Consider the following 25,994-nt stretch of genomic DNA (forward strand, 5'->3'; position numbering starts at 1 on the left):
ATCGAATATGCTGATTAAGCGCTCAATAATATTTCGTATTATTATCAGTGTTGACTGTTGCTTAATATTTTTTATGGAATTTTCATTTCTTAGGATTTTTTTCAGAATTCTTTGATGGAAAGAATGTAAAAATGCATTTATTTGAAACTGAAACCTTTTATCGTCTCTTTTGATCAATTTATGCATCCTTGAGAATAAAAAGCACATGCAAAATGAATGAAACTTTGATTGCTGTCAAGTAACTCCCCAAGGACTCTACTGCTACTAAAAGAAAACTGTCAGACTGACCTTCATCATGAGCACCACAGTGTTGAGAGCAATCATGATCATGATGGAGTACTCAAATGGTGGAGAGACCACAAACTTCCACAAGCGGTACTGAAAGGACTGCTGGTTCTGTGGCATATAGCGGGTCAGCGGTTTGGCATTGATAGCAAAGTCGATGCAGGCTCTCTGAGAGGAAAAACAGCAAAAGAGGAATAAATTCTCATAACCGACACACAGCTAATGTGTGTAATCTTTATCTTTCAGAAAAAGGCTTTCTAAAGTCACATTCCCACCTCATAATCAAAACAAATCAAACAAATAGCAGTGGCAACTGTGGAAGACACCGTCTAACCTGTGGAGTAACAAGAAAATGGACCTCTAATGGCGCTGATATGTTTTGGCTGTGTTGCCATGAATGTTGATGATAAATGGCTTCTCCTGAGGTCCGGGTTTGTGAGTCATGTTAGGCTGGCATATGGAGAGGAAGAGAGTGAAACGGCACAGGCTCAGCAGACGACTGGCTCCGTCTTATGGGGCCTCAGAGGAAATGGGACAGGAGCATCTTGCTGACTGCTCTTCCATGGGGCTGGCTGTCTCTATGTATATCTTTAGTCACTGTGTGTGTCAGTGTATGAATCTATACCTGTTTCTGTGTGTGTATTTAGGTGTGTGTGGTCCGCCGCAGGCAGATGCATTAATCCTGTCACAGTTCCCTACCTGGACATCTGCAGTTGTTACTGTGGCTGGCTTCATTGTAGGTACCGTATCACATCACTAAACACTAAAAACACATCAAGTGCTTGTAGGAGAAAGATTCATGTCTGTCTCTATATCTCTCAATGTCAGCCTAAACGTGGGATTCTTTTAGTTGAGATTTTGTTTCGATTCTTCCATGGTTTAAATAAATGTTTACCATACTTTTCTGACTGAACTAAGAAATTTACAGAAGTTAATTATAATAATATACTGTATGTAATATAAAAATACTAACTATTATATATAATTACTATATTATTATGGCTGCACATGATATGAAAGTTTTACCACTTTTTAAATTTTATGATGTTAAATACCAAACAAAAATACAAATATATATATATATATATATATATATATATATATATATATATATATATATATATATATATATATATATATATATATATATATATATATATATATATATATATATATATATATACACATACAGTAAAGAAATGTTTCTGTTATACCTCATTCTTCTCCAAACTGCACTCTGACAAGGCCTTATCACCCTGTTCCTGGAATGTGATGATTATCAAGGCCACGAAAATGTTGACGAAGAAAAAGGGGAAGACCACAAAGTAGACCACGTAGAAGATGGACATCTCCATGCGGTAGCCAGGACTGGGACCCAGCTCCTCAAAAGTGGCATCTACAGAGTGCTTCAAAACCCTGTGCACAGAAAACATCATACCATTGCACCCTATATAGTTTAAGGTAATAAAGCGTATTGTGGGAGAGAGAAGATTCATTTATTTTACCCATATTTTAAGACTGTTTATTTTAATGTAAGCTCTAAGATCTGTGATTTTTTATGAGCAGTGTGGCCAAAGTAATAAAAAATTAAGCAAGTGAGCTCCTCCTCCTCCTCTGACAACTGGTCTTAGCCTGAAGCATTTTTATATACTGTATCATGCTTTTCTGAATTACTAAATACATTGAAATAGTTAATGATTAAACACTGAGAGGAAACAGAATTACACAGCAGATGCAGAACACTGAACCCAACAACTTATAATAAATAAATAAAATAAAATAAAATAATAAAAAATAAATAAATCAGAGACAATTACAAAGGCTTTTCCAGCACATTAATGAGTTTGGCTGTAAATTTGGGCTGATGCTGATCCATGAATGTCTGCCTTCCTAAAAATGTGCTACCAGTATCACAGAGCCTCAAAGAGAACCACTTCAAACTGATTACTGCATTTAAAGTGAAAAAAAAAAAAAAGAAAGAAAGAAAAGGCCACCGAGGGGTCAGATGACACAAGGGAAGTGTTTGAAAGGGACAGAAACTTTTAAAGTGACGTGACATTCAGCCAGGTACGGTGACGCATACTCAGAATTTGTGCTCTGCATTTAAATGGTTGTACTGTATATAATGCTTAAAATATATGTAAAGTGTAATGGGGTTATGCGCAACAAACTTTTGCATTCTGTAAAACAGGTCAAGTCGCTTCTGGTTCAGGTCTTCTGTATTCATTAAATATACAAGATACTCAAGATATCTTCAAAGGAGATACCAAAGATGGTCATAACTGATGACCTTCACATATGCAGATAGATATATAGCATTTTTCTTCTTCTTCTTCTCACTCTCAGTTGAATGTTAAAATTGAATTAAACGGCAACAGTAAAAAAACGAACTAGGTTAGCTGATCCACTTAAACCACTAGCAGTCGATACTGCTATTAACACTTTCTCCAATAAGCGGATGCGATGGGATCTATTTTCTGGATTGGTCAAGTGACATTTGGCATACACCCCATTAAGGAACATCTCACATGTCTGCTGACTTACGTTGGCCAACCCTCTCCAGTAGAAACGGTGAAGAGAGTGAGAAACGCCCACAGCACATTGTCGTAGTGGAACTCATATTTCCTCCATTCCCTGGGCTGGGCTTCCACTTCATCCTTATCGTAATCCAAGAACAGCCCTCTAATGAGCACAAAGACAATGACAGAAAGAGCAAATAAAAAGATAAACCCATTCAAAATGTCCATTTTCAGAACACTCCTTACAGAAGTTTAAAACTGATACTATAAGTACACTTCAGAGTTTAAAACCATTATTATTATTTTAAGACTTCAAGGAATCATTTTATAGAAATTATTGACAAAGAGCAGAAGGGTAAAGTATTTTAGAGCTGAACATAATCAGAAAAAAAAAATGAAATTATTTCCCCAACATTTTTAATATTCAGTATGGCTTGTTTTTAAAATTCCCTGGGAGTTTTAAAAACGTGGAACTCCAAGCGTTGCATAGATCTGGGACTCAACACGTTATCTCATTATATCATCATTTCTACACTCACTTTTGCATGAATTTGGACATTACTGCTGTTTGCCTGCAGGGGGAGCTGCTGGTGTGAGATAATCAGCCCCTACTCTCTGCTCCTGTATTAATCCCACTCTACCTGCAATCTTTCTCCAGGCCTTTGGACTCGTCTGTGCAGTAGAAAAACTTGCCCTTGAAGAGCTGCACAGCAATGACAGCGAAGATGAACATGAACAGGATGTAGACAATGAGGATATTCAACACGTTCTTCAGGGAGTTCACCACACAGTCAAACACGGCCTAAGAGAGAGCAGACACACACAAATACGCCCTGGTTTATTAACAATCTACTACAGTCATGAAGCTGAATGCATTTTACAGATCATTATTACATACAGTATCTCGATAATCAACAGATAAGAGACTGCACAATCTGCCACAACTGAGAGTAATTCATTTCTGATTATCCACACCTGCAAGGCTCACAGGTGTTTGAGAAGCTGTAGCTCTCACTGTGAGCAATGCAGCAGGCATCCATGATCACAGGCGTTAGGGATTGGTGATACCACAACATTTAATTTTTATTATGATGCCTATGAAGTTCTCTCAAGGGCAATAATGTTGATTTTAACAATTGATGTCTCTCCTAAAATGGAAATGTTTTGTAATTTCTGAGGATAAAATGTGTTAAAAATGACAAAGAACCTGGCTGACTGTTTTTTGCGAAATACACATTAAGACACATTTTTACGAGATTTTTATTTTAAATGTTATAAATATTAATTAATATTAATATTAAAGCTAGGGTAGGCAATTTCAGAGAGGCTAGCAATATTATGCTAGCTTAAAAGCATAAGATCCCATCATCTCTGCAAATCACTCTCCATAGCCATGCCTCCTCCAAAACACATGAATACTGTATGTAGACCAGAGGCTAGCCAGCGACACAATGAAAGACAGCGTTGGTGGAGGGTTGAATGCAATGCTTTCAGATTATCTCATGTCTCATTCATCGGTGAGAAAACTTTACAGTACAAAGCACATAATAATAATAATGGCTTCCATTCTTCCTCTGTCTGCAATAGTGCAATGGAATGCACTGATAATATAATGAACATATAATGTCTTCGCAAATAGGTTGCGCAGAGGTATGCAAAAGGATGTGTTCACAGGAAAGCAGAATAGCCTTTAGTAGCCTTCAGACTGAGGGATATAATTGGACAAACATTTTATGGTCCTACATCTTCCAAAGACCATGTAAATACATAGAGACTTTCAACTAGCATAACAAAAAAAAATTCTGAACCATATCACCTACCCTGACTCAACACTGTTTTAGAGTGATTACACCGAAGAAGTCTTTCAAAAATGTATAAATGCATTTGTATATATAAACATAGATGTACCTAACCATGATGGTTGTATTAATGGAATGCAGCCAAAAATGTACCTTCAGTTTGGGTAGACGTTTAATGGTCTTCAGTGGTCGCAAGACTCGCAACACCCTCAGGGACTTGATAGTGCTGATGTCTTTTCCCTTCGTTCCTCTACACAAGTCAAAATAAGCAAATGGACAATAAATACAGGAACAAATATGCTGTTGACAGCCTTCATCAAAGTATTCATACATATCCAGACAAAACACATGAGAATGTGAGTAAACATGACGTTAATGTTTCCATCTGTTTAAATGTCAATAATGAGACACTAGACTAAACATACTCACCCTTTTTACAGACAAACTAAATAATACGGTGTTATTTTACAAAAGCACATGCTTTGATGACAGACTATGAAATACATATATCTTTATTGCATGCAGGTAAAATAGTTAATATCTATGTATTAATAAGCTCCATCAGAACTGTTAGCCTATTATTGAACGATACTTTAGAATTAGCGCTCTTCATGCATAAAATAAGAAAGGATACATGAATTAAACCCAAAAGCTGCTGTGCATCAGATTCTAAAACAACAACACGCCACCAATGATAACAAAGAAACCTGCCCTATATAAGGGCACTGTTTCTTTACAGGAACCAATGCTGTTTAAGTTTTTATCAAGCTGACATGCTTCAGATGTGTCACCTTGATGAGCTGACTGCATAGATTTGAATACAGTGCATGTATTCATTAAACACAGAGCTTACAGCAAGAAAAGAAAGAGAACCGCTAAATAAAATGTAATTCAAGTTATTTCACCCTTTAAAAAAAGAGCAGTACTCAGCGGAAATCAGTCATGCTTCAGCTCCTAAATACTCAAATCATAACCGCCAAGCTTACAATGTCATTTAATGAAGTAACTGCAAGGACAAGCATAGTCAATAACTGAATCATGAGGAAGTACTCCATGGTCATATGAAATAACTGAAGCTCTTCGCATTATATCTAATGCAGGCAAAGAGCAAACAGAATCATATTATTTGTGAGACATCACATTCATTAAAAAAAAAACTTCACTGAGCCCCTATTTCGATGCAGGGCATGTGTTTTGTTGGATGTCTGACAAAATTAAGTGTAGATAATTTACTATTTCTGTAATAATTCATTCTCCCAATTATCCTATGTTACATTACAACTAATTATTACACGGCTCTCTGGAATATTTCAATCTGATTGGTCAAACGCAGGATTCAGAGGCCAGATATTTCATACCGCTGCCCATAGCAGAACTGTTTATAAAACTGCCTTATCTTCTACGCCTTTCATATTACACTGCCTGTAAACACCAAGTGATGCCATCTTGCATCTCAGTTATTAGTATAGTATATAGTATAGTGTTTGTCTTGAAGTGCAGCGGATTGCTTTGTACATTGTAATGTATTATGTCATTTAAATTTTTCCTCTTAAAGGTGGTTTTATGCATGTAAAATAATTTCATCTTAAATATTTCATGTTTTTATTTATTTGGTGAGAAGCCGTGTAATAAGCGGACTAATGTACAGTAAGCCAGGTCATTATCATTTGTATTAGTTTGCAGGTACCGTTTAGTTCTTCCAGTGCAGCAATGGAAGAGAGAACAACAGAATATCTGAGAGGTCATAACGCATCTCATTTATTCACGGTTTCTTACTTCGCTAATGCGTTGATTTAAACAAAGCTTTGGCAGGTATATGATTGGTGCTGACAGATGAACCAGCAGAAAGTAACTTCAAGAAGTTATTGTAAAAATGCTTACAATAGAAATATCCCCAAGCAGTGATTCCCCTCCATTGCACATAGACATATTTCAAAAGAAATGACCTACACCTACAAAAGACCTTTCCATGTGCAAGAGCGAGTGGTAGTACATTTGCAGAATTCTAGCATTTACATTAAGCAAAGCCTCGACGTCACCCCTAGAAAGTGCCAACGTCTACTCAAGCATGCAGAGTTCATACATTATTCTATAAATCTAATAAACACCAATCTAACAGCCAATCAGCAGAGACCTAACAACATGGTCACAAATCAGCATGGTGAAGTTACTCCTTTGGCCCAATCTTAGGGCTCAACAAGGTCATGCAACTCCACCCATGCTCCCTGATGCACATTAGTCTAGCATGCATTCACTGTACAGGGCCTGATATTTGTTCCCCAAACCCACTAAAAGCTATAAAAGAGCCTCAATAACGTCCCACTGGACTCCATGATAACTTTCACAGGACCCCAGATAACAATTGTGGTGGAGAAATACTGTTCCGCATCAATACATCACTAATCAGAAATCATTAAGAGTTTCTGATGAAAGCCATCAGTGTTATTGTAGAGGCTCTAACCCTGTACAGATTCTCTCACTCTACTAATATGTAGTGACAGTAAAGGACATTATCCCAGTAAGCCCAGGACAATGAGGATTAGAGAAGATTTATCATGGAGAAAAAAAAGAATATCGGGGGTTCCCCACCTGTTTACGCTTTGATGTGATCTAATGAATGAGAAGAACACAAAGCAAAAGGCAAAACATTACGACATGCTGAGAACAGAAAGTTCCTCTGCACTAACAGTAAACCACATCATCCTTTCAGAACATTGCACATAACATTTCAATGAGAATGAAAAAGACTTTTATGAGCACCATCACGTTCTTTTGTGAGGCTGAAGCACAAGGCATAATGACATTCGATGACTGTATGCAAGAGAAACAGGAAATTGTGGGACTTTTTTTAGGCAAATGTTTTGGAAACTGAAAAAAAAAATAGGAAGAAGCGTTGTATGGCAGGTGAAACAGACACTTCCAACTGCCGTTCATTTCTTTTATGGGTGTAAAAGAAATGATGACAGATTCTTTTGCTGGAGTCTGTAGAGACAGCTGTAGGAGAGATTGACAAGAGAGGGAACAACTGAAGGTGGATCTGAAAACCAACACAATCAAGATCTGGAGCGAATCCCAAGACATGCCAATCTAGGAAAGAGATGGTGGAGCCGTAGATCAGTCCTGATCTGATTCATATCACACGTACGAACCTAAAGCATGGCTGAAAGATGCCAGCAAATGGTTATAAACAAATTTTATAGTATTACTGTTGTACTTTATTGTACAACTGTTTTGGTCCACGGCATATGGGCAAAATTTTATATCTAGGAATGCATAATATCTTTGTATCAGATCGTTTATAGGCTCATAGTCAAATATTTTCATTTATATAGGTATAGCATATATATATCAGCTAATATACAGGTTATATCAACCTTTGAGATCAGCAGTGTCTGATGGTTTCTTGATTGCGCCTGAAATGTATAGATTAGCTTTTTTTTAATGGTAGCTCCTAAACTCTGGAACAAGCTTTGGATGTCCTAAAACAGCTTCCACATTAGGGGCACTTCAGAGAGCTTTAAAAACTCATTTATTTTCCTTAGCTTTTAATAATATTGTAAATTTTACGTATTTTTGTTGGGGTTTTTTGGCTTTACTTATGTGATTAATAAAAGTAACAGCACTTTTTTGGTTTTTGAAAGTGCACTAGAAATATACAGTAGTTGTTATAGTTTTATATATAGTTGATATTGGATATATCATTTTTCATGCTAATTTCTCAAATTTCAACATTTAGATTATGAACCTTTGCTGTCATCTAACAATCAAGTTAATCTTTGAAAATATATATTTTTATAATAACAGCTAAATGAAAGTGAGCTTGAAAAGATACCTATTATGCCTAAAAAAAATCTACATTTTTCATACATTATACTGTTACTGTTTGTATTTCATTTATTTAGTCATTATATAATTTTATTATCAGTTCATACATAGTTTTACTGTCTTTTATGCTTTAAAGAGCTCTTTTAAAGCTCCGGTCAAATGCAGTAGTCACATTTGGAGTGCATCACATTCTCTCGTGAATCCGAAAACATGCAGAAAGATGAGCATGTACAGGAAATACGTTCGTGTTCTCATGCCTGATCCAACAAAAATGGAGCACAGATGTGATGTTTAAAGTGAACGATGGTGCAATCCCTGGCCAAAAAAAAGCCAGACTTGACCTGATATGCCACTACAACACAACTGAACAGGTCATTTTTGATATGATATGATATGACACATGCACTGATCATCCGGTCTGAGGACAATGTGGGGATCGCCCAGGATGCTCCATATTCAGTAAGCACTGAAGACCTACTGAGAATGGTAGTAATGTTTCAAGGAAATGAAACAGATCAATAGTGTCTGCCCTCCAAGACAACAGGGAATTAAATGACATGGAGAAGAAGATCAAGCTCACTGGCTGCAAATACATGAGTGATGCTAATTGATGGATTATGGAGAGGCTGAAACACTGCAGAAGATCTCATGCTTCAACACGTGCCTATGGGCTAAGCATTATTTGACTCAGAGACAGGCAAGAAGATGAACAGTGAAAGAGAGAGAGAGACAGAGACATAAACAAAGACACAGAGAGAGTTAAGGCGTTACCCCATGAAGCTCCTTCAAGTGATTCCAGGCAGAGAGAAACAGAGGAAGAGAGGAAAGTCAGTGACAGCACATCAATAAACTCACATGTAACACGTTTTTGACATGACAACACAGCAACAAACATATAAACAAACAGGAAGTAGGACAGAAAAGTGAGTACAGCTGAGAGACCCCTTCATCCTGAGATACCCCTGTTATTCTGAAGCAGTATTGCATCCACTCTATGTTCAGCATGCCTTACTTATTGATAATTACTGATGACATGGCAGGAAAACAATCCCATTTTCACTGATCTTTTAGGTAAAGCTGGTTAACCAAGGAAGTCTTGCTGGTTAAATTAGCCTAATGGGGACACCAGAGCACCACCAGTATCTCATTCCAAAGATTTGCATCCAAATCATGTCGGGGACTGCAATGTTGGACTTGTCAACAGGGTAATTAAATCACAAAATTAAATCCACCCCATACCCAAAAATATACAACGTGCAGGAAAGAAAGAAAGAAAGAAAGAAAGAAGCGTCAGGCACAGTACTGCCACTCCCTATATGCAGAGTACGCAGTTTGCGTTGGACACCAACTCGCAGGGGGGCACCAACCCAGTTGCTCAAAAACATTATTATGTTAATGACTATATTAATATTAACATATACATATAAATACAAATCTAAGCATTAACACACACACACACACACACACACACACACACACACACACATATATATATATATATATATATATATATATATATATATATATATATATATATATATATATATATATATATATATATACACATTTTATGATGAACGCAGAAGGCTGTATAAACACATGTGACCATTCTGGATCTGCGTCCCGTGCTTGCTCTAAATCGCGGCTGAATACAAAATCATAATTATCATAATTATGTGGACAACTAGGCTATATGAGGGAAAAGACATCATCGCAGTCCGGCGCAGAGAAAATACAAATAAAAAAGACCAAGATGACACCCGTTCAATCACTTTCAGGTAGCTACATTCATAATCCTGTGAAACTTTTTTGACTGTTGACGTTAATGTGTTTTAATTTAAATTTCACCACCAACAACAATGTATCTTACCTTATATCCTAGTTTTTATGACTTAAAATGTATTATATAAAAACAATGAGACAATAATGACTGGTTAATTAATAATATGGTTTCATTGAATAACACTGTTAAAGTACATAATGTAGCCTAGCTACTATAAAATAAACAATTCGCATTATTACAAATGCCTGCAAATGGCATCAAAGGCCTAATAATTGCTGTTGATACACTTACAGTATGACCAAATCCTTGTTTAATATTGACCAAACATTTAAGTTAAATATCCACTTCATTTTAAATTTTTGGCCACACTAATTGCGATAGGAATTTTTTTTTTTTTTTCAACAAAAACATCTGGAGATCACAACCAAAATTAACCATGGTTTTATTATATTAAAACTGCTTAATTTTATTTTGTGTGATTTATGAATGCTTGAGTCTATAAAATCAATCAGGCAACGGTATTAATAAAATCTTAACCATAGGTAACTGTCTAGAGCATTCATTTCTAATTGATAAATAATACTATTGAATTACAATTTATTTATTTACTTTAATAAAGATCTATTTTAACCACTAATTTTTTTTTTTTTTTTTTTTTTTTTGGAGGGGGCACAGCAGCGGCCCTGGTCAGGCAGTTGGTGCATCATGAAGACAAAACTGCAACTGATTTCATCATACAATATACAGTACAGTAGCACCAGAACCATAACAATTAAAACTCTTAGCATTTCTGTTCCTTTCGGTTTTCTAAAAGCAGCTATTACCATTTCCTCAATACTAAAGTGTAGCAGTGGCCCATCCATTACAGCACAAGAGATGCAAACAGCTGATCGTATCAGACAACTCCTTTATTAGCTCCTTCTCTCTCACACACACACACACACTCTTTTTGAGACTGCATTCTCAGAAGTGCAATAAAGTGGTGTGAACTGACCCACACCTCTGAGAGAAGGACAGGAAGGAAATTACAGATCACTGGGAGTTTGCAGCTTTGAATGTGTACAACAAAGACAAAGATACTCTTGTCATGCTGTAGGAAGTAAAACCTTTTAAAAGAATAAGAGTATACGGGCAAGATCTTGGACTAAAAGGTGTCTCAAATTATTCTGTATTTTGCAGCCAAGATCAACGATAGACTTCGAATACACTTAAGTAAAAGAGTGAATTAAGAGTTTTCTGATTTATGGGAGTTTAGACAGGTGTTTGTAATTTAAAGGCAACTTACGAGAATGCGAATGCCACCAGTGCACCACTGACCACAATGAAGTCCAGAATGTTCCACAGATCCCTGAAGTAGGCACCAGGATGCAGCAATAAACCTAAATCCACCATCTTTTCAAAGGAGAAACATAAATATTAAAGATTACTAAACCTTAACACCATCACTACAGCCATCAAATTCACTGCCTTTACAATACATTTCAAGACACTTACTGACAGACTTTATCTAATTCGCTGAGCAATGTTCCTATTATTAAACAGAATCCTTACAGTTTATTGTGAGGAATATGACAGTTTTGTAAAATCGTATAGAAATTCGGCTGATTTATTTGTTGAGAATCTGTCAGTTACTGTGCTGACACTATTTATGAACACAAGATCATGTCTTACAGTATGTGATCTTAATAAGTCCAACTAGTTACCTAGTTGTTCAGACGAACCACTGACAAGTCGATTATGAAAATACATAAAATAGTTGTGCACTGTCACCAAATAGCCTTCTCTCAGGTCATGAGGGGAATTCTGGATCACTTCTTCTATCAGAGATCCAATGAAACAGTGTCATTTATCACAAAATTACCTTAATGACCATCTCAAATGTGAAGACACCAGTGAAGACATAGTCCAAATACTTCAGGACCTATGAGGTGAAAGTAAAATTGTCATCAGACTATTATCAGTCATTTGGGACATACAGGAAAATGAGGTCAATCTTAGACAAAATCTGACTGTACACAGTCAGACCAGACCAAAGCATATGAGCGACGTACATTGTTGCGAGGGGCATTGGCTTGGACTGGGTCCTCCGCAGCCAGGGCTATACTGCTCATGGCAATCACCACCAGGATACACATCTCAAAGTAGCGCAGGCTCACAATGTAGTGGCACAGACGTCTCACCCTGCACACACACACACACATAAAACAACACACTATAAGAATGAGGCTGAAGGCAATTACATAATGAAGTGTGATACCTAAACATTATTTTAAATCTACCGACAGATACATTTAATTAACCACCGATAATTCATATTTTCATGCAGGCCACAAGCAAGGTTTCAGAGTTCAATGATTAATTCAGTAATAGTGTAGATTTTAGAAGGCATGCAAACACTCATGTGGCATAAGTAAATTGTAAAATAAAAGTATTCCTATATTGTTGCACCAACAGGATCTTGACAGACAGCTGCATTTGGCAATTGCCCAATAATACACAGCTTTATATGGAGGTTTATGGGATTGGATGCCTTTTAGTCTTAAAGATCTTAAAGCATTTACCTTAAACACACACAATTAAACTTTACAACCATTATTAGTGACGGCTTAGACAGATAATAACCAGGAACATTTGCAGATATAACAGCATTGGTAGTTTGCCAATCACCAACTAATTCTGCATCTGAATACTCAAGACAAAACTCAACTGTGTTGTGGAAGCTACTTTAAATGTTTGTCACACTATGGAAAAGATCTGTCAGTACTTTCATTTAATTACGAGCTATTTTTTTAGTCACCATAGATAACAAACTTATTAAACATAACTTGAAAGCAAGAATATCCTTGATATCCTCACATGACTGTGCCATGCCACACCACTACTTGTTGACAAAAAAAGTCTTTTTCTAGAACTCTTGAATGTGAGCTACTGTCAAATTTCCAAAGAAGAAATGTTGAATGAATACTTCTACTTTCATTCAGATTGCAGCTCTGACAACAGCTTTTATTACACTGCACTGGGATACATTTTCAAATGCACATGGTTTTGAAAACATTGGGACTCCACACACACACTTACGGATTGGATGGGCTGAAGATGAACATAGAGCTGAAAGGGAGGATGGGACGAGGGCTGCTCTGGTTCAGATCCTCCAGATTCTTCTCAGTCATGGGCATTGTCTCACTGTCTATACTGTTCACTGAGAAGAAAAACAAATGTCATGTTTGAATTTATACACTTGCAAGCTTTTGTTAGACCAACACTGGCTTGTTGCCAGCAGAAATTCTAACATGCTTAAAAAAGTGGCACACAAATGCGAGTATAAAATTAAGAGAAAATTAGTCACAGTGACCTGATATGGCTGTATGAGAAATACTAACTGGGAATAAGGGTGGTTTCTCCAGGGGGAGATGTGACGGTCACAGGTATGTGTGTGCCCATTCCTCCAGTCTGTTCAATATTTTGTTTATTGTCCAAGTCTTCTGGATTATCAAGACACCATCGGTTCCCACCTGAAGGTTGATGGGGGTTTATAGCCAATGAATCTCCGCCCATGTCCATGTGCCTACAGTAGTCAAAATGAGGTTACACATTGGCGTTTTGGTCATGAACATCTCTGTGTTCCTTAACTAATCTTTTAAATGAACAAATCACATTATTGGTTGGATCTACTGAATAAGTAGACTTATCAATGAACGAGTTGGTGTTTTGAGTTTGGATTGACTCAGAAAGGCACTGGGAAACAAACTGACTCATAAACAAAGCACTGTGGGACTCAAACTCGTTCACGAATGAGGATGATTTGACTGACAACATTCTTTTTGTGTCATAGATATGTAAATATGCACATTCTATTCTATTCCTGTCCTAAAAAATTTCCAAACAAATCTGTTGAGTAGATAAATGTTCTTATAGTACTTGTAGTTCACTGGTCACCACCTAAGTGGGAGTCTACTAAATAAATCAATGAACGAATCTCAATGAATCATTTTGGTGAATGGATTAAAGTGAGTTCTTGGGACAAATCAGAATCTCCACCTGTGCTGGAATAATGCAAAAAAAAAAAAAACAAGGTCTCATAGCTACTGGAATGTAGTTCAGTTTTCTTGAGAACAAAAGTGCTGTTTAATATAATATATCATTTTTAAAAAAATTACATCTTTTCAAAAATAGTTTTACCTATGACTGTGTGACTTGTCCTCCTCCTGCTCTCCATTCCCTTGTTGCTCTTCTCCTTCCAGTGTTGACTGAGCTTTACTGGTACGTGGTCTGTGCCGTCTCTTCCCTCCATTACCTCCATTTTCGCCCCTGGAGCACCTCTCCCCCTCCCTTGTTCCTGAACGTGAGCCATCCTTCTGCCTGGACCGCCGTTCACTCTTCCCTGCGCTGACTACTCCATTGCCCTCTCTGCTATGCCTATGAGAGTGATGGTGACGATGTTCCCGCTCCCCACCTCCCACTCCCTCATCCACTGAGCTCTGATGGTGATGTCTGCGGCCCCCCTCTCTGCTCTGGCTCCTGTCACTCTTCCCCTCCTTACACCGTGTCCCATCGTGCTCCTTACTGCGGCTGTGATGCACATGATGCCGGCCTTCTTTGCCATGACCTGTGTCGCCGTTTTCATTGGTCTCATTGGAGGGCCGCTCCCTGTGACGGTGGTGTTTGCGTGGTGGCTGTGACTGTGATGTCTCCTTTACAGGATGGACTCGTTCATCTGGTGTGCCGCCCTCCCCTTGCACATCCTGGGGTTTGTCCCAGCCTCTGTGGGGACTGATGGGACCATCGCAACGAGGTTCCACCACCAGAGGTCGGTCCAGGTGGGTCTTCATGTCAGGGCGGAGGTGAAGGTTGGAGGTCAGCCGGGGGTTGAGTTCCTCTTGGTACAATGCCTCGCTGCTGGCCAGCATGTGCTTCCGAATCTGCGTGGTGCGCTGCTCCCACACGGACATCATCTTTAGAGAACGCTGCTGTTCTTTACTAGTGAAGAGAAGATTTAAGCAAACAGATGTGTAAGCCTCAGACAGATTCATTTTAATAAAACAATTAGGCATGGTGTTGACGTTAGTCTCATCCATGTCGAGACCCCCTTTCAAGATGGTGATTGCCTGTTTTCATTCTTTAAAAAATCCATACGGATTTGGAAACAGAGCTTCATTTTGGATGGCTGAAGTTCACACAAATCAATATTCTCAACAGAAGAGGGTCGAGTTTGACTCAAGACCGAGACCCAAAGAAGACAAGAAGTGTGAGTCAAGACCGAGACAATAAAAATATGCTCTTGGACTCAAGACAAGTGAACCAAGACTTTTACCTTGTCATGGACTCAAGAGCAGGTGAACCCAGCCTTCTTGACTCTAAATCAGTTTTACTTTTCTAGTTTTGGTCTCGACTCAGATATGAATGAGAGGGTCTCGACTACAACATTGCAAGTTTTTATGAAATAATATACGTTTTAGACATAATATGACTGGTTATTTTGCTTGTTTTTGCTCTGCTAACTAAAATCGCTCTAAACAAAGCCAAAAGCAGGATCTGTCTAACACTGAACACAGTGGAGAGCTTCAAACAGTAAAATGTCCCAGTGCTGCTGGACTAAATGTCAGTGCCCTTGGAATGGCATTACTTCAAGCAGATTTGAGGACTGGAACTAACCAATGTGTAAATAAAAAGAAGGTCTTTATGGATGCCAGATTACAAAGGTTAGTTATGGGCATGCTTTACTCATCTTGCAAACATTTGTGAACAATGGATTAGGTCATGAAGTTTAACCTTGCATCCTATACCTTAAATGTAGGGCATTTAGATGGCTAGTGACTTCATATCTATTGCTCCCTTATAAGCAATAGTTCACGCAAAAATAAAATAAAAATAATAATAAATAAAAATTATTCTGTCATTGTTTATTCACACCCCATGTCATTCAGATTCAGAATGACATGAGCATGAACAAATGATGACAGAAGTCTCCTATATTTCTCCTATTTTGGGTAATGTCATCTTATACCTTATTTTTTTATCCAGTTAGTTAGCCTGAAGAGAACGTGAATCAAGACAGTTACTGCTGTAAAGAAAAGTCAAGGAAAAGCTTCAACTTGGGAAAAGTTACACGTCTACTCTCCTCTCTTCTCCACATCACTGTATTCTGGACACACCTCTAGAAGGCAGGCCATGTTCCAGGGAGTGATGAGTGAACTACAGTAATGTGTCGACAGGTGATGGGAAAGAGAACGGTGTCTGAGGCTGGGAGGGAGCTGAGAGACTGATTTTCAGACCATTTTTACAGCTAAAGCACTAACAGGACCTTGTGATGTGAAACAGTCCTGAGGTCAGACTGTACCTCTTGTGGACAAGCAGGACAAGGTGGTGCAAACTCCCTGGTTTTACTGTATGACAGGACCTCAAGGTGTGATCTGCATTTCCCTACTGTGTTAATTTGACTTTTGGCCATGTTAATAATAATAGATAGCAGAGAGGGCCATGAAAACTTCCATGAGCACTACAGCTCAATGAGTCAGAGTATATGTACTAATCATGATCACAGTTCCAATATTTCCCTTTTTCTATTAAATATTAACATACTTAGAAAAAATAAAGACTGGGATGTTATTAACGTGCAGTACTATAAAGCTGCTGTAAACAGTGTAAGCAGTATTGATATCTTTGGCTTAGCTAACTTTCTCTAGCTAATAAAAACTATACACATCTTCATCAAGCTCTAAATTTTAAGCATGGTAAAACTTGTTAACAACAGCTTTAAAGTACAAAGAGTGAAATGTAGTTGATGAACGACTTTTTTTTTTTTTTTTACAGCTGGCCAAGGGTTAAAAATGAATCACAGGTTAACGTTGACATATATATATGAATGAGGAGCAAGATTCTGAAATGTCCAACACTGTACACATTGTCAAACACTATGAGGTGCGTCAAGGATGTACAGATGAGCAAAATACATCCATTCATGTACCGAAACAGTAGTCATGCCCTATGTAGTACCATTACCTCAAGTAGTGATGTGCAGGGGAGCAGACATAACTCCTAAAACACATACAGCACACATTGAAATACACATATACACACGGACACGCTAAGAGCCCCCACAGAGCCACAGAAAACAGCTAAGAAGACAAACATTTGACAAGAAAATCAGCATTGAACACATACGTTCAGTATAAAAGACAGTGGAAAATGAATGGTGGAAAAATTAAAGAAAGTACAAAACAGTAGAGAAAAATGAGATGATGACAGACTTATCCAGACTCTCTACAACCCTAAAATCTTCAGTACTGCTCAAACTGAAGCATTACAGGAATATTTCACACACACACACACACACACACACACACAAAAATATATATATATATATATATATATAATTTTAATCATCATTCACTCACTCTTATGTAGTTCCAAACCCACATGACTTTTATTTTGTGAAACACAATCGTTTAATGTCCAAGACACTTTAAATATAATTAAAATAAATGAGGAATAAGGCAAAAAAAAAAAAAAAATAGAATAAATAGATAACCATAGAAGTATAATAAAAGCATTTCATATGTCTTGTGTGCTACATTTTAAATCTTCTAAAGTCATACAGCAGATTTAAATGTTTATATTGTGAGTATAGGGTTCATCGGAGAAGTAGTGATGTCACATTTGTGACATCATAACATTTCATAAAATAATGAAATACACCTTTAGTTGTATGACTTCACATTACCAATTTTCTAATGCTTTTTTATCTTGTAACAGCTCTAGTCCTCATTCACTTTTATTATATGAAAATGAGAGGATATTCTTCAAACATTCACCTTCTTTGTTCCATTAAAAAGCTCAGTTTTATGGGTTTGGAATTACATGACGGTCAGTAAATGATGAAAAGCATTTTATTTTGGGGTAATCTGTTCCTTTACATCACCAAAAACTAATGTAAAAAATATATATTACTAGCGTGAATACAAAAGTCTTTTATCTTCTCAAAAGTTTGACAATGAGCCAAGTTCTCCTTCTAATTTCTGTTAAATTAAGAATATAGTACTGGATTCCTGAGTTCACCTGCCTGTACAGTATGTGTGAGAGAGAGTATAAGTGTGTGTGTGTGTGTGTGTGTGTGTGTGTGTGTGTCTACGCTCTCACAGTGGGCTCGTCTGACAGGAGTGCTGACTCATTAGGCACTAACAGTAGCAGAAGCTCTAGTAGTGATGCTCACTGGGAAACAGACGGCCGATTCTCAGAAAACAGCTCAATGCCAGCGGCAGCCAATGAGCCCAGCGAACAGTTAATCTAGAGTTTCCAGAAAATGTCCTAACCTGCTAGCTAAAGAAATGTGGCAAACATAACATTAGGAAAGAAAGTACAGTAAGTATATAATCCACTGAGGCAGCTGCATTACACTGAAGCAGATTAATACTGATTTAAGTCTACACTTACACTTTTTCAGCAACACCTTATAATTGTTTTCATTAAGACAGAGAAAAAAAAATCAACAATATCAGCAGCTCATGAAGATTTTAACATTAATATAAGCATATATGGGCTTATGTTCCTATTAAAAGTTAACTGATTTTTTCCACTACAAATTACATGATCACGATAACAATGTCAATGAAAGGTTTATTGGTAGAAAAAATTCTGAAAACGTAAAATTCATTTAAAACTATAACTAGAATATTTTTTTTTATATATATATAAAAAAATCAATGTAGTCTCAGATTTGTTAACTAATGATTTGTAAAACATTAAATGTTGTCAATAAAGAATGGTATGAAAGCTATTTTACTCTTTATGGTTTTCCTCTCATGACCCATGTATAATATTTCCATGTAGAATATTTGATCAGTTAAACGACAAGATTAACTTTGAACGACTCTAGTCAGCAAGACTAGTTTGGCTGTCAGGCATCATGCAAGAGCAATGTGCTGGGACAGAGGAGGAGAGGAGATTTGAACAGAGTAAATGAACTCACGGTGAATGAGAGCTGGAGTTGGAGGAGCTGCATGAAAGAGCACCAGGATTTGGCCTTATAAAACTGCATATGCCAAAAACAAAAACCATGAGAGGGGAAAGAAATAGTTTGGTGGGGGTAAAGTCAGTGTCAGGGAGTGCACCTGTCAATCACTCTGACCCTAACCCCACCCAACTCAATGGAAAGTACATATCAACAATTGTGTGACTTCAAAACAGAATTTAAATCAAAACAGGTGAGAAGGCATCACAGTATTAGGAAAGACATTCAAATTCCAAGTGAATTAAAATGAATTAAAGTAATTATATTACACTAAATTAGTCATTATATTTTTCTATGAAACAATCTAATAAATTGACTTTTTGAACACTGGAAAAATGTCTTTCATAATGAAAAATATAAAGTATAAATATTACAAAAATCGATCAGAATTACTACAAGATCCTGAGGGGAAAAAATACATATCCAGGGCCTTAACCACAATTGACAATGAAATGAACATTCCCCCAATATTCAGAATAGTCAGTGATCAAATATTTTTAATTCTGAAGTGGATTTGATTCATTGGATTGCAACATTAACTGTCTTTAGCAAAAGTAAAACCGTCAATTTAGGTTCAAATGCACACAAGTAAATCAGATATTGATGGCATGATTCATTTGATTCATCATTCATTGGCTACATATATTTTCTACTGTACTGTCCTTGTCTAAAAACAAATCTTATTAAACACAGACTGATTTTTCAGTTGGCCTCAGCGGGAAAGCAAAAAAAAATTCCATAGATTTCCACACAGCCTGGTGGAATCGAGCATACGTATCATTTAAAGACAACCAATTATGAGTGCAAGACCATCTGCAAAGAGAACAGATTCAGAGAGTCCTACAGAGACCAGATAAAAGTGACAACAGTAAAATAAGAAAACAACCAACACCGATGTGCTTACAGAGACTAACAGAAATATGTTTCTTGGGACACATAAAAAAAAGCAACGATGGGGTGATGAATAGGTGTTTTGGAGGGGTTAGTGAAAAGGGGAGGGCAGTACCCTGACTTCAGGTTTAATGCCCCCTGACTTACGCTGTGATGGAAATGTTAGCGGCCGACATGGGGCTGACCTCCTTTACCTCCTTGGCTTTCTGCAGAGCCAGTTTCTTACTGATGGCTTCCTCCTGCTCCTCCTCATCCTGGGAGAGGAGCAAGACAGAAAAACAGAGAATGAAAGACAAGAAAAATCTGCATCCAATGGCAAGCACCACTAGCATCAACAAATCAAGACAGTGATGTCCCAGAAGCCTTATGGCCCTATACTGTTGGTACCATCTTCACGTAAGGCTGTAAATCCCACAGCAGACTGAAAGTTTCATTATCTTGAGTTATTGACCAGGGCAAACATCAGTCAGATCAAAAGAGCCCTTACAGACAGTCTTATGAAACGAATAAAAGCTGTCAGTGCATGGCGATAGGATAAAACATTCGGTGTTCACAACATGTGAGACTGTGTGGTATGTGTGCAGGTACTGTACGGATGGCTGTGACAGGGACTAGTATTGGCTGTATGTACTGGCCATATTTAAAGCCTTGAACTGAAACACTTTTTTTTGTGCAAAGTCACTTTTTTGTTAGTGCACATTTGAATTTTTTAATTTTTGTCTATCATTTTTTGTTAACTAAATCTATGCACCTCAAAAATGTATAATTTGCCACAAGACAAGATATTTTTTGCCGTATGTACAGCCTTATCATGCCCAACCAACCTTGGTGAGTTCCTGTGCATTGGCGAGATTATCAACAGCGATGGCCAAAAAGACATTGAGGAGAGTGTCTGATCAAATGTGCTTTAAGGAAATTGAAAGTGTGAAAGTGGTCAACTAATAAAACTGTCAAACAATTCAGGTCGGCAAAGTTTTTTATGCAATCTTTTGACAAAGACTGAAAGTTTGGGCTCGGTAATATTAATTGTGAAGAACTCAATGCTTTTATTCTGTACAGATTAATTAAATTGATAACATCATGTTAGAAAAGATTTCAAACAAATGCTGTTATGTTCTTCATTTGAGCACCAAATCAGTATTAGAATTATTTCTAATCAATCATGTTATACTGTAGACTGGAGCAATGGCTGCTGAAATTTCAGCTTTGCTATCATACAAATTCCATTTACATTTATGCGTTTAGCAGACGCTAAATCCAAAGCTACTTACAGTGCATTCAGGCTATACATTTTTTTTTTTTTTTTTACCAGTATGCGTGTTCCCTAGGAATCAAACCCACAAGCATTTGATCTGCTAATGCAATGCTCTACAGGAACAGCCACATGAAAACAAATGATTACATGATTATGATAGCTGAAGAAGAGCAGGTCAGCTTTAAGAACATCTTTACACCTACAATTGCATAAAGTGTGGGAGAAGTTATTTTTATTTATTTACTTATTAAATTATTAAGTGTTAGCATTTTCTGTGCATTCTGAAATAGAAATACAGATGATGTTTTTGTAGCATTAGTGAAGAATACTGTTGCAGAAATATACCTTTCTTGTGTCTTTAGTTTATACAGTACACACAATATGCAGCACTGTATATCTTACAATGAGTACCATTACTAAAACCAACATTTGTGCGTATTATTTTGTTTGCTTTACTTGGAAAAATTAGGCCATTAAAAGCATGACAGTAATGACAGTCCTGTTTATATATAAAGGATACAGTTTCCAAAGAGTGTGAGCACAATGAAGTACACGGAGCAGAACATTCCCCGGTGCACTCCTCCCTGGGATTCAATTCCATGATACATCACAGCATTCCAGTCTTCTCCTGTCAGAACCTGTCGGATAAAATACATTATGGAAATACTGTATTTCAAATGAATATGATGAGAGCGTTCAGACACATATCAACAGATGGTCAATACCTGAAACACTGTCAGGATAGCAGCTGGGAATGTGTCAAAGTTGGTCGTCGGGGTCTCATCTTCAAAATTAAACCTAGAAGAGAGATGAGGAGCTGTGAATCATTTTCTTGGTTGAGTCGCACGTGTATGCTTAGGAGCCAGCTTTGCTCGAATTTCAAAATCGTTCATTTTTTTTCATTTGTTTGCTTGCAAAGACAGCAAAAAACGGCACTTATAGTTTCTAAATAATAATGTCTCTCTTCATCTGCATGTAAAAGCTGAGCTGAGCTGCTCTCTGCATCTCCAGAACTAAAAACAAAAAAATACAATAAATATGTTTTCTTATTTCACCATTCTCTTCCATCTCTCAGGGGCTCTGTAGGGGCCTCATTACAAGAGAATGTGGAGAAATCCTCAAAACAAGAGAAGAAACATCTCACAAGTAAGGGCTTGTCGACATTATTCTGGAAAACAAAATTGATGCCTTTCTTTGCCCAACCACTCATTTTACTAAAAAAAGAAAATAGCACAAAAACAATACAATGAGAGAAAACTAAAGTTAATGACCATTATAAGTCAAATGCTGCTATATATTCATATTTTAAATAATCTTTGTGATGAGTGGGGCACCACCAGTCTTGATTTTAGGTATATAACTTTTGATAAAATCCTATGTTTGCACAATCCTCATGGGGGTGATACAAATATGTCATGCTACAAAGCCCCAACAATGAAATCTCATTGGTTCAAAAATCATGTATAGTAGTTGCATATTAATCATCTAATATGTTTTGATCAGCTGTGATTGTTTCATTGTGCAGAATTTTCATGTAAATTGAGGACAAACATATACATATATATATATATATATATATATATATATATATATATATATATATATATATATATATATATATATATATATACACTCACCTAAAGGATTATTAGGAACACCTGTTCAATTTCTCATTAATGCAATTATCTAATCAACCAATCACATTGCAGTTACTTCAATGCATTTAGGGGTGTGGTCCTGGTCAAGACAATCTCCTGAACTCCAAACTGAATGTCAGAATGGGAAAGAAAGGTTATTTAAGCAGTTTTGAGCGTGGCATGGTTGCTGGTGCCGGATGGGCCGGTCTGAGTATTTCACAATCTGCTCAGTTACTGGGATTTCCACGCACAACCATTTACAAATAATGATGTTAGAAGGGAAAAACATCCAGTATACGGCAGTCCTGTGGGCGAAAATGCCTTGTTGATGTTAGTGAACAGAGGAGAATGGGCCGACTGATTCAAGCTGATAGAAGAGCAACTTTGACTGAAATAACCACTCAGTACTAACGAGGTATGCAGCAAAGCATTTGTGAAGCCACAACACACACAACCTTTAGGCGGATGGGCTACAACAGCAGAAGACCCCACCACTCATCTCCACTACAAATAGGAAAAAGAGGCTCCAATTTGCAAGAGCTCACCAAAATTGGACAGTTGAAGCCTGGTCTGATGAGTCTCGATTTCTGTTGAGACATTCAGGTAAAGTCAGAATTTGGCGTAAACAGAATGAGAATTTGGATCCATCGTGCCTTGTTACCACTGTGCAGGCTGGTGGTGGTGTAATGGTGTGGGGGAGGTGTTCTTGGCACATTTTAGGCCCCTTAGTGCCAATTGGGCATCGTTTAAATGCCATATAGCCTACCTGAGCATTGTTTCTGACCATGTCCATCCCTTTATGACCACCATGTACCCATCCTCTGATGGCTACTTCCAGCAGGATAATGCACCATGTCACAAAGCTCGAATCATTTCAAATTGGTTTCTTGAACATGACAATGAGTTCACTGTATTTAAATGGCCCCCACAGTCACCAGATCTCAACCCAATAGAGCATCTTTGGGATGTGGTGGAACGGGAGCTTCGTGCCCTGGATGTGCATCCCACAAATCTCCATCAACTGCAAGATGCTATCCTATCAGTATGGGCCAACATTTCTAAAGAATGCTTTCAGCACCTTGTTGAATCAATGCCACGTAGAATTAAAGCAGTTCTGAAGGCGAAAGGGGATCAAACACAGTATTAGTATGGTGTTCCTAATAATCCTTTAGGTGAGTATATATATATATATATATATATATATATATATATATATATATATATATATATATATATATATGAATTCTGAACAAGAACGTTTTATCTGTTCAGACTGTTCTCAATAGCTCTGCTCTCAGATGTGCTTCACAACAAAACGTATGAAATCGTATTTCTTATCCAACCCAAAAAAAATGACTGCATGAATCAGACAGTCAGTTTATCATGTCCATCTACAGTCTTAAATATTAAAGCGCTATGGAGCTGAAATCCAGTACCAGAGAAGCACAAAGGCAATTTCTCATTTCACTAAACACAGATCTGGAAAGACTTCACCACCATCAGGAGGGAATAGTGTTTCCTGCAGCTCACATTGTTATGTTTCAATAATATTTTCTCATTTCGCACCGACTATTTGTTTATCTGGCACTCTTCTTATTACAGTAGATCACATGACAGCGTTTGTGCATCTAAGCTGATATTTACCTCATGGGAAGCGTGTGTAGAGGCAATTCCTCTGTTGCAGCAAACAATTAATAATTCATAGAACAGAGAAATGAAAACTTGTGCCGTCTGGTTCAGCTCAGTCATGTTTGTTAACATGTGGCTGAGGGGTAAATGAAATGAGAGGGCTTGGAAGAGTCACAGCTGCTTATGCAGAGAGAAATGTAAATGATAGGGAGGTTTTTTTTTCCATGTCAAGGAATGATTTATGATTTATTTAGGGTTATATTAATACAATTCATTGTTTAATTTTAGGGACTTTTTTTTTTACCTTTGCATGATAAACAATTTTGGGACTGTGTTGTCATGTCTAGTGTAAAACCTAAAACAACATAGACTAGACATGTGAGTGTAACTCTCAGCCTGGCTCTTACTGTCCTCCGAAGAGCTGCATTCCCAGCAGAGCAAACACTACAATGAAGAGAAAGAGCAGGAACAGGAGGCTGATGATGGACTTCATTGAGTTGAGCAGAGACACCACCAGATTCCTTAACGAGTTCCAATACCTATTTAGGGAAAGCAATATAACTTGATTTGTGGTATGATACTGATACTATTTAATATTTTATTACTTTATTACATCGTAATTCGTTGATCAAGAGTCAATCATTCCACATATACACTATACAACAAATTCCAAAAATTATTTTCTTCTCATTGTTATCCAATTTCTTGTCTAGTGTGTTTTGAAATTTCATTTGAAACAGTCAACAAATCAGAAACAAGCATTTAACTACTGTAAATGAATCCATGGTATAAATTAGCAGACACGATTAACTAGTAGAAATTTGTCAACCGGTAGAGATTGAGGTCACCTGCAACCGATAGAGATTGTGCAGCATTATTAAAAATAAGTGATTTTAAGTCAAAATGCGATCAGCAGTGAAAGAGAATGCATGCATGTGAAGACAGTGCTTATAAAGCGCTGGAATACTAAACAGAGTTGTTTTTGCCACTTGGCCTTGGATGTTTGTCAAAATGCCCATCTTTGAAAGTATCCTTGTAAACACAGTAGGTCTTAAGTAAAAGCCAACAGTGTAGAAAGACATGTGTAAAAGTATATTGGATCCGGGCAGCTCTTAAAGTGACAGCAGTCTAATATTCCTGCTGTCCATCACTCATGGTACTCATACAACAAAAGAGAGAAAATCTCTCACTGCTCGTGTCTAAATCACTTTTGTAACTTAAATAAGTAGAAATATATATTTAATTTATACAGTGAAGAATATGCATTTTTTTATACATTTGTTTACTTTTCTTATTCATTCTACTGTAGAGTTTTTTTTTTGTTGTTTTTTTGTCATTGCTTGTAATTAGTTTCTTATTCAATC

At 37.1% G+C, this 25,994-nt stretch overlaps 1 protein-coding gene across 36 annotated transcripts in view; it reads right to left on the reverse strand.

Annotated features, from left to right (window-relative positions):
• Window positions 1–25,994, reverse strand: part of cacna1ba (calcium channel, voltage-dependent, N type, alpha 1B subunit, a) — a 96,408-nt gene that overhangs the window by 18,129 nt on the left and 52,285 nt on the right. For 9 of the 36 annotated variants that reach the window (XM_026211538.1, XM_026211552.1, XM_026211549.1 and 6 more), the window contains exons 14-33: window positions 25,038–25,169; window positions 22,090–22,162; window positions 21,885–22,002; window positions 20,934–21,001; window positions 20,257–20,363; window positions 19,177–19,239; window positions 17,211–17,246; window positions 14,391–15,188; window positions 13,592–13,776; window positions 13,290–13,410; window positions 12,263–12,392; window positions 12,073–12,132; window positions 11,497–11,603; window positions 9,200–9,211; window positions 7,193–7,213; window positions 4,757–4,853; window positions 3,446–3,606; window positions 2,830–2,967; window positions 1,500–1,701; window positions 289–453 (exon numbers count right to left, since the gene is read on the reverse strand). In XM_026211538.1, the coding sequence (XP_026067323.1) occupies window positions 289–453; window positions 1,500–1,701; window positions 2,830–2,967; window positions 3,446–3,606; window positions 4,757–4,853; window positions 7,193–7,213; window positions 9,200–9,211; window positions 11,497–11,603; window positions 12,073–12,132; window positions 12,263–12,392; window positions 13,290–13,410; window positions 13,592–13,776; window positions 14,391–15,188; window positions 17,211–17,246; window positions 19,177–19,239; window positions 20,257–20,363; window positions 20,934–21,001; window positions 21,885–22,002; window positions 22,090–22,162; window positions 25,038–25,169 (2,794 nt within the window). The remainder of the gene's footprint in view (window positions 1–288; window positions 454–1,499; window positions 1,702–2,829; window positions 2,968–3,445; window positions 3,607–4,756; window positions 4,854–7,192; window positions 7,214–9,199; window positions 9,212–11,496; window positions 11,604–12,072; window positions 12,133–12,262; window positions 12,393–13,289; window positions 13,411–13,591; window positions 13,777–14,390; window positions 15,189–17,210; window positions 17,247–19,176; window positions 19,240–20,256; window positions 20,364–20,933; window positions 21,002–21,884; window positions 22,003–22,089; window positions 22,163–25,037; window positions 25,170–25,994) is intronic. The other 27 variants (XM_026211557.1, XM_026211537.1, XM_026211548.1 and 24 more) reach the window with 9 other exon arrangements.

The sequence above is a fragment of the Carassius auratus genome, chromosome 30, assembly GCF_003368295.1.
Source record: "Carassius auratus strain Wakin chromosome 30, ASM336829v1, whole genome shotgun sequence".
Lineage (NCBI taxonomy): Eukaryota > Metazoa > Chordata > Actinopteri > Cypriniformes > Cyprinidae > Carassius > Carassius auratus.